General features: G+C 43.7%; 1 protein-coding gene across 5 annotated transcripts in view; it reads right to left on the reverse strand.

Annotated features, from left to right (window-relative positions):
* Window positions 1-8,095: 8,095 nt before the first annotated feature.
* The window catches only part of SERTM1 (serine rich and transmembrane domain containing 1), a 24,565-nt gene continuing 20,809 nt past the window's right edge, over window positions 8,096-11,851 (reverse strand). For all 5 annotated transcript variants that reach the window (XM_040267069.1, XM_040267068.1, XM_040267067.1 and 2 more), the window contains one exon: window positions 8,096-10,952. In XM_040267069.1, the coding sequence (XP_040123003.1) occupies window positions 10,461-10,784 (324 nt within the window). In that variant the 5' untranslated portion in view covers window positions 10,785-10,952 and the 3' untranslated portion in view covers window positions 8,096-10,460. The remainder of the gene's footprint in view (window positions 10,953-11,851) is intronic.

An 11,851-nucleotide genomic window follows, 5' to 3' on the forward strand; every position in this document is an offset into this window, starting at 1 on the left:
CTCTCCACCCTGTAAAAGTGCTGCGGAATTTGTTGAGCTTCAGGTGCTACCCAGTCACAGGACACAAGGAATTAAGACGCTGCACCAGCAGGAAAGTCACTCAGTCTTGTCCGCCTCTTTGCAACCCCATGGGTTATACAGTCCATGGGGGAGGACCTAAACACCTTGGAAGCTGGTCCTGTGCTGATCTGCCTTCTCGTGGGTACAGTGTCGGCCAGCAGCAAGGAAGGCTGTGTGATTCCTCACACATACTAAGCCCTCTTGACCACCAGGCCTTTGACCTTGTTGCTGCTGCAGGAATGTCATCTTCTGTGCCCATCCACATGGCCAAGAGCTGGCTCAGGCGTCCTCAACTTGCAACAGGCTTCTTCCTCTGTGTCTCCTGTACATTGTACTTACTTCCAGTAGAGCTTTGTAAATTCTAAAGGCAATTTGTTCCTGCCCCTGACCATTTAGCTGAGTCTGGGTTGGCATGACAGCCAAGTGTGCATGACACCAAAGTGTGCATAGACACCAAAGTCTATGAACTGAAAAAAAAAAAAAAAAGACCAAACCTTTGGAACTGCAAAGCAAAAGCAAATGGTTAATGTCATTTTTAATGTTCCAACCAGTCATCTTGATTCATGTATTCTCTGAGTGAATAAGCAGAGCATGAAGACCCATTCAATAGATGGAAGACAGAGGAAAACGAGGTCAACTCAATGTGTGAGGGATTATTTTTTTTCTGTTTCTTCTCTTTCCCAGGTAAATCTGTGAAAACTCTGTTTTGACTTGTGGTTTTATGTTTTCTGACTCTGAGTGACTGAAATGATAGAGATTCAATAACTGTTTTTACACTGTAATCTTCAGATGATCATCCTTTGGGATGGAATTTCATTTTAGGGCAAAGAGAGCCCAAAAAGATGCTCTATGCAACTCAAATCAAATCTCACAAAGGTCTCCCTTTCTACCTTTCAATTACTTTCAATTACAGCTGGTTGTTTCTATCTGCTTCTCCTACTTTATTTTTTCTCCTGTGCACTTAAATTATCTGGCCTACAATGTATCTTACTTATTTATTATGCTATTGTCTGTCTTCTCCACTAGAATACAAACGCCTTGAAGAGTTTTGGTCTATTTTGATTACTGTTAAACCCTAAGAAAGATCTTCACGACCAAGATAATCAGGATGGTGTGATCACTCACCTAGAGCCAGACATCCTGGAATGGGAAGTCAAGTGGGCCTTAGAAACCATCACTATGAACAAAGCTAGTGGAGATGATGGAATTCCAGTGGAGCTATTTCAAATCCTGAAAGATGATGCTGTGAAAGTGCTGCACTCAATATGTCAGCAAATTTGGAAAACTGAGCAGTGGCCACAGGACTGGAAAAGGTCAGTTTTCATTCCAATCCCAAAGAAAGGCAATGCCAAAGAATGCTCAAACTACCGCACAATTGCACTCATCTCACATGCTAGTAAAGTAATGCTCAAAATTCTCCAAGCCAGGCTTCAGCAATACATGAACCGTGAACTTCCTGATGTTCAAGCTGGTTTCAGAAAAGGCAGAGGAACCAGAGATCAAATTGCCAACATCTGCTGGATCATGGAAAAAGCAAGAGAGTTCCACAAAAACATCTATTTCTGCTTTATTGACTATGCCAAAGCCTTTGACTGTGTGGATCACAATAAACTATGGAAAATTCTTGAAGAGATGGGAATACCAGACCACCTGACCTGCCTCTTGAGAAATCTGTATGCAGGTCAGGAAGCAACAGTTAGAACTGGACATGGAACAACAGCCTGGTTCCAAATAGGAAAAGGAGTACGTCAAGGCTGTATATTGTCACCCTGCTTATTTAACTTCTATGCAGAGTACATCATGAGAAACGCTGGGCTGGAAGAAGCACAAGCTGGAATCAAGATTTCCAGGAGAAATATCAATCACCTCAGATATGCAGATGACACCACTCTTAAGGCAGAAAGTGAAGAGGAACTCAAAAGCCTCTTGATGAAAGTGAAAGTGGAGAGTGAAAAAGTTGGCTTAAAGCTCAACATTCAGAAAACGAAGATCATGGCATCTGGTCCCATCACTTCATGGCAGATAATAGATGGGGAAACAGTGGAAACAGTGTCAGACTTTATTTTTTTGGGCTCCAAAATCACTGCAGATGGTGACTGCAGCCATGCAATTAAAAGACGCTTACTCCTTGGAAGAAAGTTATGACCAACCTAGATTAAAAAGCAGAGAGTCTAGTCAAGGCTATGGTTTTTCCAATGGTCATGTATGGATGTGAGAGTTGGACTGTGAAGAAGGCTGCGCGCCGAAGAATTGATGCTTTTGAACTGTGGTGTTGGAGAAGACTCTTGAGAGTCCCTTGGACTGCAAGGAGATCCAACCAGTCCATTCTGAAGGAGATCAGCCCTGGGATTTCTTTGGAAGGAATGATGCTAAAGCTGAAACTCCAGTACTTTGGCCATCTCACGTGAAGAGTTGACTCATTGGAAAAGACTCTGATGCTGGGAGGGATTGGGGGCAGGAGGAGAAGGGGACGACCGAGGATGAGATGGCTGGATGGCATCACGGACTCGATGGACGTTGAGTCTGAGTGAACTCCGGGAGGTGGTGATGGACAGGGAGGCCTGGTGTGCTGCAATTCATGGGATCGCAAAGAGTCGGACGCAACTGAGCGACTGAACTGAACTGAACTGAAACCCTAAGAGCAAAGAACAATGCTGGCATATAGTAGGTAAGCAGTAACTATTTGCTGAAGGCATGAACACTTCTTCTTTCCATCAGAAACGAGTCTGCTCCATGGAGGGGCTCTGTGTGTGTCTTGTGTGTGTGTCCCCGACTCCCAGCTGCTGTGGAGCTGAGACATCTTTGTGTCCGCACTCTGTAGCAGGGCCCTTGCTCAGCATTCCTGGCTCCAGCTCAGGCATGTCCATGAGAAAGGAGCCTGTGATAAGAGAGTAATAGCCTGTGAACTTCTCTCCATTTTCAGCAGGTTCACATTTATACTGGCCTGCAGCATATTGTGAAGTATAATATTTGGATGTATAGTTATTCCTTAGCCACCTCTGTGAGTAAATGTTTTCCCAAATATATCCATTAAAAATGTCAATTTCTGAATGAAAGGACGAGAGAAGTAAAGAGCAGTAGTTGCAGAACTTAGAGACTGATTTTTTAGGATTGAAGTCCTGATTCTGCATTCACTAGTTTTGTGACCTTTGTCAGTTTCCTCATCTGTAGAATGGGAATAATGATAGTATCTACTGCAAAGACTGTTTGGAGTGAATACATAGGATGCTTTAAAAAGTGACATGTATAACAGTAGTGACTGTGTGTTGGCAATTAACATTATTTGTCATTATTATTATTCCTGCTTGAAGAATGGTCTTGAGCTAAATAAATTTACTTGTATTGGCAGTAGTAAGCATGTTTAGATACTCTTAATATTATTACAATGATATTGTAGTAAGCAAATGAATCTGGCATTTTATTAACCAGAACTGCCCTAGACTGGCATTTATACCTACAGAGCAAAAAAAGAATGTTTATGATGATCATTCTGCTCACTGGGAGATCTTGAATTAGCTTCTGAATTATTGAAGTTACTATAGCTTTGGGGTTGAGTGGATTTTGTTATACAGAAACTATAAACTACTTTCTTGAAATATGATAATCTGGAAGTCACAATATGCAAAAACTCTTCAGTAAGTTTATATTCTTGACTGCCAGGGAGAAGTAGTGCAAAGACTCCTCAAAATATAAGGACAGTCTGGGAACCAGTGATACTCTGTGCAGCTAAACAGAGCATACTGGGAATCCAGAGGTGCTGGTTCATCGGGCAGCCCTGGATGATCTGGGCAAATATGCAGGGGCCTCCAGGTTGCCTGACATCTCCAGGTACCATCTCATCCCACCCTGACATTCCTAGGATGACTGCAGGTTTGACTGTAACCCCAAATTCCTGATCACCTGCAGGCTTCATCCTCAATCTGTCTCTCCACCATTATCACTCACATTCTGATACAGGACCCCAGAGCCCGCAGACCTTGGGAAGGGGATGGGCTGGAGTTAGTCACGAGTTCTCCCCCTCACGGCACGAGTTCTCCCCCTCACATGTCTTCACTGAGGCCGTGGGAGCTTAGAGAGGGAGTGGGGGAAGAAGATCACAACAGCACGGGACAAATAAATAAAAAAAAAGAAAGTGGAAGTGGAATTAAATTCACGAAGGTAGGGAGAGCAGATAGTAGGCAGAAACAAATGGAAAAATTTGAACTTTTAGGAGCCAAAAGTTCTACACAATATTTGCCTGATATTTGCATGTACAGTATTAATCACCACATATTAAGCAATATGATGTTAGATGATTTATATACCATTTCTACTTAATTTTTACATTCTGTAAGTGTGATATAAGTGTTACTTGCTCAGTCATATCCAACTCTTTGCAACCCCATGGACTATAGCCTGCCAGGCTCCCCTGTCCATAAAATTCTCCAGGCTGAAATACTGGAATGGGTAGCCATTCCCTTCTCCAGGGGATCTTCCTGACCCAGGGACTGAACTCAGGTCTCCTGCATTGCAGGCAAATTCTTTACTGTCTGAGCCACCAGTGAAGTTACTGTTCTCTTTATGTCATTAAGGTCTTGGAGGCTCAGAGAGGTTGCTTTAGGTCACAGAGGTAATATTTAAGGCTCAGGGATTTGAACCACCTCTCCCTGAATCTACCCGTGCCTGTGTTCCATGCCACATAAAGTGATTTAAACAGGGCAGGTAGATAACTGAGGATAAACTATCCAAAAATGTCAACTATTCCCCAGAGGGTAGATGAAGCATGACAACTCTTTCATCAATAGAATTTTAAAAGGAGCAAAATTTTATATACTTCAGCTTTACTGTGGTATTAGTTTTATTGGAACATTAGTCACACATGATGTTAAAAATACTGGAGAAAGAGTTACATGGACTGAAAATGATTCAAAGACTTTAGACAAGGGTCGATGGAGACAAAAGAGGAGAGGATTGGAGGGAAAGGGTGGGGAGGAGGGTAATCTGAGAAAGTGGGGAAGTGGCGGGGAGAAGGAGGGGGAGAGAGGAGAAGGAGAGGTGAGAGTGTGGAGGAGGAAGGGAGTTGTGTGGCAACACTCATTCTAAGCTAAGACCGTTTCCATGGCTAGAAGATGAACAGATATTTGTAGCACGAAGAACTACTCTCCACCCACTCCCATACCCCACTCAGGGAGGATCTGAATAGAACTTTTTGTCCATCTTTGGTCTGTTTTCCACAAAGCAGCTAGAGTAATCTTTCTTAAACATAAATTGAATGATTTAACTTTTCAGCTTAACACCCTTCAGTGGATTCCCCCTGCTCTCTGAATAAAACCCAAATTTCTACTATAACCTTCTGTGTGTGCTTGCTAAATCGCTTCTGTCATGTCCAAATCTTTGAGACCCCATGGACTATAGCCTGTCAGACTCCTCTGTCCTTGGGATTCCCCAGGCAAGAATACTGGAGTGGGTTGCTATGCTCTCCTCCACGAGATCTTCCCGACCCAGGAATCAAACCCATGGCTCTTAGTCTCCTGCATTGAGAGTCCAGTTCTTTACCACTAGTGCCACCTGGGAAGCTCCTATAACCTTCTAGGCCTGCATAATCTGCCCCTGTCCACCACTCCAACGTCATAGGAGCTGAGACTTTTCCTGCCACAGGGCCTTTGCACACACTGCTCCCTTTGAAAAAATACTCTTCCCAGCATGCTTCAGTGCTCATATGTGATCTCACCACAAAGGCTCTCCCTGACCATCATATCTTAAGTGAGTTTACCTTCTTGTCTATCATTTCACCATTTCATTCTCTTCATAGTGCTAATAGTAACTGTGATGATACATATTGCTTTTTTGTTTCTGTATCTTCTTCACTAAATTTTTAGGCTCCTGAAGGAAGAAACTATATCTCTTTGCTATACCTGCTGCCAGTGGTCTTATTTGTTTATTTAATAAGTACCTGATGATAATGATGTCTCCCTGCAGTGTTCAGGGTGGCACTCACCCTCCCTGAGAATGGATCAGATCTAAGCCCTAGTGGTAAAGAATCTGCCTGCCATCGCAGCAGTCGCAGGTGCAGTCCCTGGGTCAGAAAGATCCCCTGCAGGAGGAAGCGGCAACTCACTCCAGTGTTCTTGCACGGAAAATTTCACGGACAGAGGAGCCTGGGGAGGCTACTGTCCATGGGGTCGTGAAGAGTCAGACACAACTGAGCACACACAGACAAGATAAAGAAAGGCAGTCAGTACTTGCAGTGGTTTGATGAGGTCTCTGAATAGTCAGATGTGGAGTGCATACAGGGGTCAGTGAGCTCTGTTGTAATAAAAGGAGTGGTGCTAGAAATCGTCTCGTACAAACTAGAGATGTTTAGGCACGGCTTTGAAGTCAAAGAATGAATAAGGAAAAGCTAGTGTGCTCTGCTCGCCGTTGAGGGCAGGGTTGTAGTGTAGTCAGCAGACCGTGAAAAATGATGTGTAGACTTTGAACACTGAGAATTGTTGTTTGTTCCTGGGAGATTTGTTTGTGAGTGTATGCTACACACACACACACACACACACACACACACACGGTTCTAAGAGCTGCCCACTGGTGACCAGGAAGAAAGAGCACAGCTGTCACACACACACACACACGGTTCTAAAAGCTGCCCACTGGTGACAAGGAAGAAAGAGCACAGCTGTCCTCTCAGGGGGCAGCCTGAAGAGAGCCCTGGGAGCCCCAGAGCTCCCGTCAGACTCTTCCCTTTCAGCCTCCCCCAACCACCCCTGGAACCACCCCCCGCCCCCTCCACGCACCCTGTTCTGTCCTGAGTTACTCAGGCCCTGGGAAATGCCCTGCTGAAGTGTGAGTTCTGTATGCTCTGCCAGGTAGGAGGGATCTTAGAGGGTTTCCTGAAGGACAGGGGACCTGGTGTTGGTTTGAAGTGGCAGCCTTGGGTTGGGGAATGGCAGACCTTAGGCAGCACGTCTGCTGCTGCTGCTAAGTTGCTTCAGTCGTGTCCGACTCTGTGCGACCCCATAGACGGCAGCCCACCAGGCTCCCCCGTCCTTGGAATTCTCCAGGCAAGAACACTGGAGTGGGCTGCCATTTCCTTCTCCAGAGGCAGCACGTCTAGACACTGGCATTTTTCTTGGAGAATGTTTGATTTTCATTCACTGGTTCATTCATATGTTATTGCTTTATTTTGGATTGTGGGAATAATCTAGTTAGGATACCGTGAAAAACATTTTCTGTCATTTGATAAATCTCGTCGGTGACCCCCATCCTCTAACCTAGTCTGTTATAGGCACACAAACTTGTGAAACAGGTGCTTTTCTCACATCCCTCTTCCCGAGAGCCCAATGCGATGACAGCAGTTTTCCACCGGGAAGGGTGGCCTGGAGTTCAGCCGCTCCCTCATGGGTGGGACTGTGAGCTGTGTAGGGCGGAGGGGACACTTCTCTCAGAGAAATAGCCGATACTTAGGCAGTAGTCCAGAGGGAAGACCTCCCTGGTCTCCACAAATACGCTCAGGCAATATGTGTGACCCTTAGCTTCCGTGGTGGTTCAGATGGTAAAGAATTCGCCTGCAATGCAGGAGACCCATGGGAGATCCCTGGGTCAGGAAGATCCCCTGGAGAAGAGCATGGCTATGCACTCCAGGATTCTTGCCTGGAGAATCCCATGGACAGAGGAGCCTGGCAGGCTATACTCCATGGGGTCTCAAAGCATTGGACATGGCTGAGCGACTAACACTTTGACTTTCCTCTGCCACAGTGTATCACACTGACCATGACCATCACCCAGTGTCCTTGTTAAAAATACCGGTTCTCTGGCTCCCTCCTGAGATCTGGACTGTGGCCTGGGAATATTTCCTGAATAGTTCCCAATCATCCAGGTGATTCTTCTGATCAGGGACTTTGGAACTCACTGCCCCAGAGGGAGGGGATCCTTCAGGGGTCGGGGGAGGCTGGTGTTTTGACCGCTCTTTATTGATCTTGTTTCAGCGAGGACTTGAAGCCTTCCCGGGAGAGAAGCTTGTGGACTGCCTCACTGAGAACAAACAATAAGAGAAGAGCCAGGCTTCCAGTGGGCTTGATTTCTTTATTTATAAACCAGTCTTCCAACCTTCCTGAACTTCTTAACACAAATTCATCTCAGGTTGTAGAGTCTGTTATCCTGACAAGTTGGGAGTGACAAACCCTATTTTATGTTTTTGAATGTTGCTCCCAATCACTAACCTTGAGAGCTGGAACCATCATGGAGGAGGGTTGGGGGTGGGGAAGGGAGGGGTGTGCATGAAAATTAAAAAAAAAAAAAGTTTTAGTCCTAGAAGCTTTTAGATCTCTTCCAGAAGGAAAGAGTGTAAAGTTACCTCCTTAGAACAGATCATTCGCAGATTATACGGTCATGTGGCAAATTTGCTCCTTTATTTTTTAAAATCAGTTCATCCAAGTCCTTTTTTCCTTGGCAACCAAAATAGCACAAGATTAATCAAAGAGCAAAAGTGATGATATAGATGCCTCTGTAATCCTGTGCAGCTTTCACACAACTCTTAATTGGGAAGGGTGTGAAAATATATATATAATATATTCTATGTTGTGTACACACACACACACACACTCACACACTGAGAATGCTAATAATTGTCTAAAATAGCAGTTTTTCTAGTCCAGCATTTATACTACATAATAATATTGTAACACACTGCTGTGCTTTAAATGACAGCAGAGGAGAAATTTTCACTCATTATACATTTTAGGGCTGCAACTCTGTGCAGGTCTTATAGTGTTTGGGGAGATTTTTGATACATAAGCCTTCCGATATGGTCAGATTTCAGTGAGGCTTATGGATTAAAAAAAAAAAAAAAAAAAAAAAAACCTTGATCCTCACTGTGAATTCGCATATCTCTCAGAATTTTATAATGACAAAGGTATGCCCTGTAAAAATGGTGCATTCTTTACCCCACTCCAGTTCTGGATAGAGAAGCCACACAACCAAACCAAAGGATGGCTTGAAGGCCCCACCACTTCAGATTATTAAATATTTTGGATAAGAAGTGTCCAGTTGCCCTGGGCAGATGGGGCCATGCTGATGCAAGGGCTTTGCAGAATGAATACATTCAGTGTTCACACCGTGGACCACTGATTTCAAAAATTATATTAAAATTCTTACTCTTAAGAAACTGCAAAGTAGCAAAGCTACTCTTTGCTTGCTTTGTTAGTTCTTTGGGGGCAACCTGAGTCCCTCCATATTCCATGTCTATGCTCTCGAGAGTGCCTCCTTTCATGCACAAAGCCCCCGAGTTCAAGTGTGCTTGGCTGACCACAGGATAGCAGCCCCTACCCAATGTGAGTTTTTACAATTTTAGACATTAATCCACATCTTGGAATCCTAACGTAGAGTATTATGCTAACACACAACAATGAATTATCAGAGACATGTAACATTCACAGAGTATATAACAACATAACTATTTAGCAATGGAGTCTTCTAAGTTTTACAACCTAATGTGAGTGAACAGACATCTGACATCTTGGAGTCAATATAATTCTGCACTGAGCTTATGAAGACTGTGATACTGAATAAAAGAACATACTTTCACAACCACAAGGAGTTATTACTGTGCAAAATACAACTAAATTAGTATTTTCCGTATGTATGATTCCCAGATGGAAATTATGGATACAAAATAAAAATTTCCAGTATCTGTTCTGGTGCCTGTTTTAGGAATAGCAACAGCAATTATCACAAAGAATTCCACAAACATAGAGTCATTAAGACTATAACATAAGTAGGAAAAAAAAAACCCAAAGCAGAAATATGTTACAAATGGCATCATAACACATATTTGTCTTGCTATTAAAAGTTAAAGTCTTCCAGAACTTCTCCATATATACCTTAATTCATCAATAAATGTGATTTTCATTGGTTAAAGTGAAATGAAATAAAACACTTAGCATATTTTTGCCTCTGGCTGTAGAGATGTTATACATGAAATCCAAACTGATTTTTTTTTTAAACTTGGTGTTTTCCACTTTATCTTTTAAATATGTAAAATATCTTTTACTGCTGGCTCCGTTGGTTTCATGGTTTTGTAAGAGAAACAGAAGTGCAGAGCCCTGACCCAGCTCTGCAAGGCCGCCTCAGGTGAGCTCAGCCTCAGGTGTCCAGCAGGGTGGCCTGCCCCACCAAGAAGCCAGCTGCAGGCTCATCAAGTGGTCTGGGTGAAATTCCTCACCATGCAAGCATTTCTGTCAGCATCAACTCCTACATTCACAACAAAAAGCATCATGAACAGAAAAATCAGGGCTGAAGGAGAAGAACCAGGTCTAATTGGTGAAAAAGAACAAAATGGGCATTTCTTTCCTGAGGTGCCTGCTTCCTGTGATACTTCCCCTGAGGGAAAACTTCAGCAGCCACAGCACTGAAAGATTCTTCCATTTTCTTCAGGAGGAAAGGTTCGAAAAAGTGGACCTTTGTGAGGAAATACTGCAGACTTCCAAGTTGGTGAAAGAACTCCCAGCGTCGCTTGGATACTCCGGGTAGGAGGAACTGGAGGAGATGATATTTTTGAGCCTCTGGAGGGCGATGATTAAAAGCAGGAGCAGGAAGGCTAACAGGCTGAGGAATATGGACACATAGATGTAGACATTTGACAGGTGGCCCGAGGACGGGTCCACCGATGTGGACAGGGATGTGGGAAACAGCTGGAGGAAAGTCCCGTTCTCCACACTCCCCGAGAATGCAGAGGGAGAGTCAGGTGCCGACATCGTTACGGAAGCTCACAGAATGCAGTGTATGAAAAGTCAGTTTCACACAGGGCTTAAAAGGGACAGAACCAGCATTCCTTCTGCTGTGATAGCATCAACAAGCACTGCAGCACAGCAGGGCTTCTCAGTTTCCAAGCAAAGGCGGCAGGTACCAGGTGTCCACTGACACTGCAAAAACAAAGACAAAAAACCCCAGACAACTGAGTGCGTTATTCAGAAAGAAGTCACATTGACTCTCATTTCCAGTTTTCATTTCAGCATGGCTTACTTATAAAATCCATCGGGGAGGGGAAAAAATGAAATCACTTTTCCAGGAACAAGTAATGTTCCTGACTTTATGTTACAAATGATGATATAAAAATGCACTTTTATTTGATCTCATAGTACCCTAGGTGCCAGGTTTCTCCAAAATAAAAAGGAAAGTACATTTCTGGTGTGTTCCATCTGCTGAGATTTCAACAGATGCTCCAAGCCTGCTCTGAGAATAGGACCCCAAAAGTTAGCTGCAAACCTTCCTCCTCCAGAAAATGAATTCCCTACACTGTCCAGCCCACTAGCACAACTTTTTTTGACCAGTATTTCCTTCTAGCATGCTTTGGAGAATCACTGCATGTGTAAGCTTGCTTTTCATAATTTGCTGACTTGTTTATAAAAGCATATCTCTTTGGGACTGGGGGCCATTCCTACATATTTGTTTCCTTTTAGGTCTACCTCTGTACTCTGTTCTGCATATTTTAGGCATCGAATAAAAAACCTTTAGATTGATAAAAGTTGGATTTCCTCTTAATAATAGAGTACTGGGTTTGCTGTAAAGAGCCTTAAGTTTGAGGCCTGAATTCTCTTTTATCTTTGGGAAGCTAGGCAAATTGCCTAGCTTCTGAGCTTCATTTTTCTCATCTGTAAAATAGTATAGTACTGCCCCCACTGCACACTGTGTTATGCAGGGATCAAGATAATAGACAGGGAAGCACTCTGTGACTTGTTAAAATTGGGCCAAAATGAGCTCAGTGTGTGTGTGCATGGCAGGGGGAGGTTCATCTGTGTGTGGGGTGTATGTGGTGTGTGTG

Source organism: Oryx dammah, unplaced genomic scaffold (genome assembly GCF_014754425.2).
Source record: "Oryx dammah isolate SB20612 unplaced genomic scaffold, SCBI_Odam_1.1 HiC_scaffold_24, whole genome shotgun sequence".
NCBI classification, from domain to species: Eukaryota; Metazoa; Chordata; class Mammalia; order Artiodactyla; family Bovidae; genus Oryx; species Oryx dammah.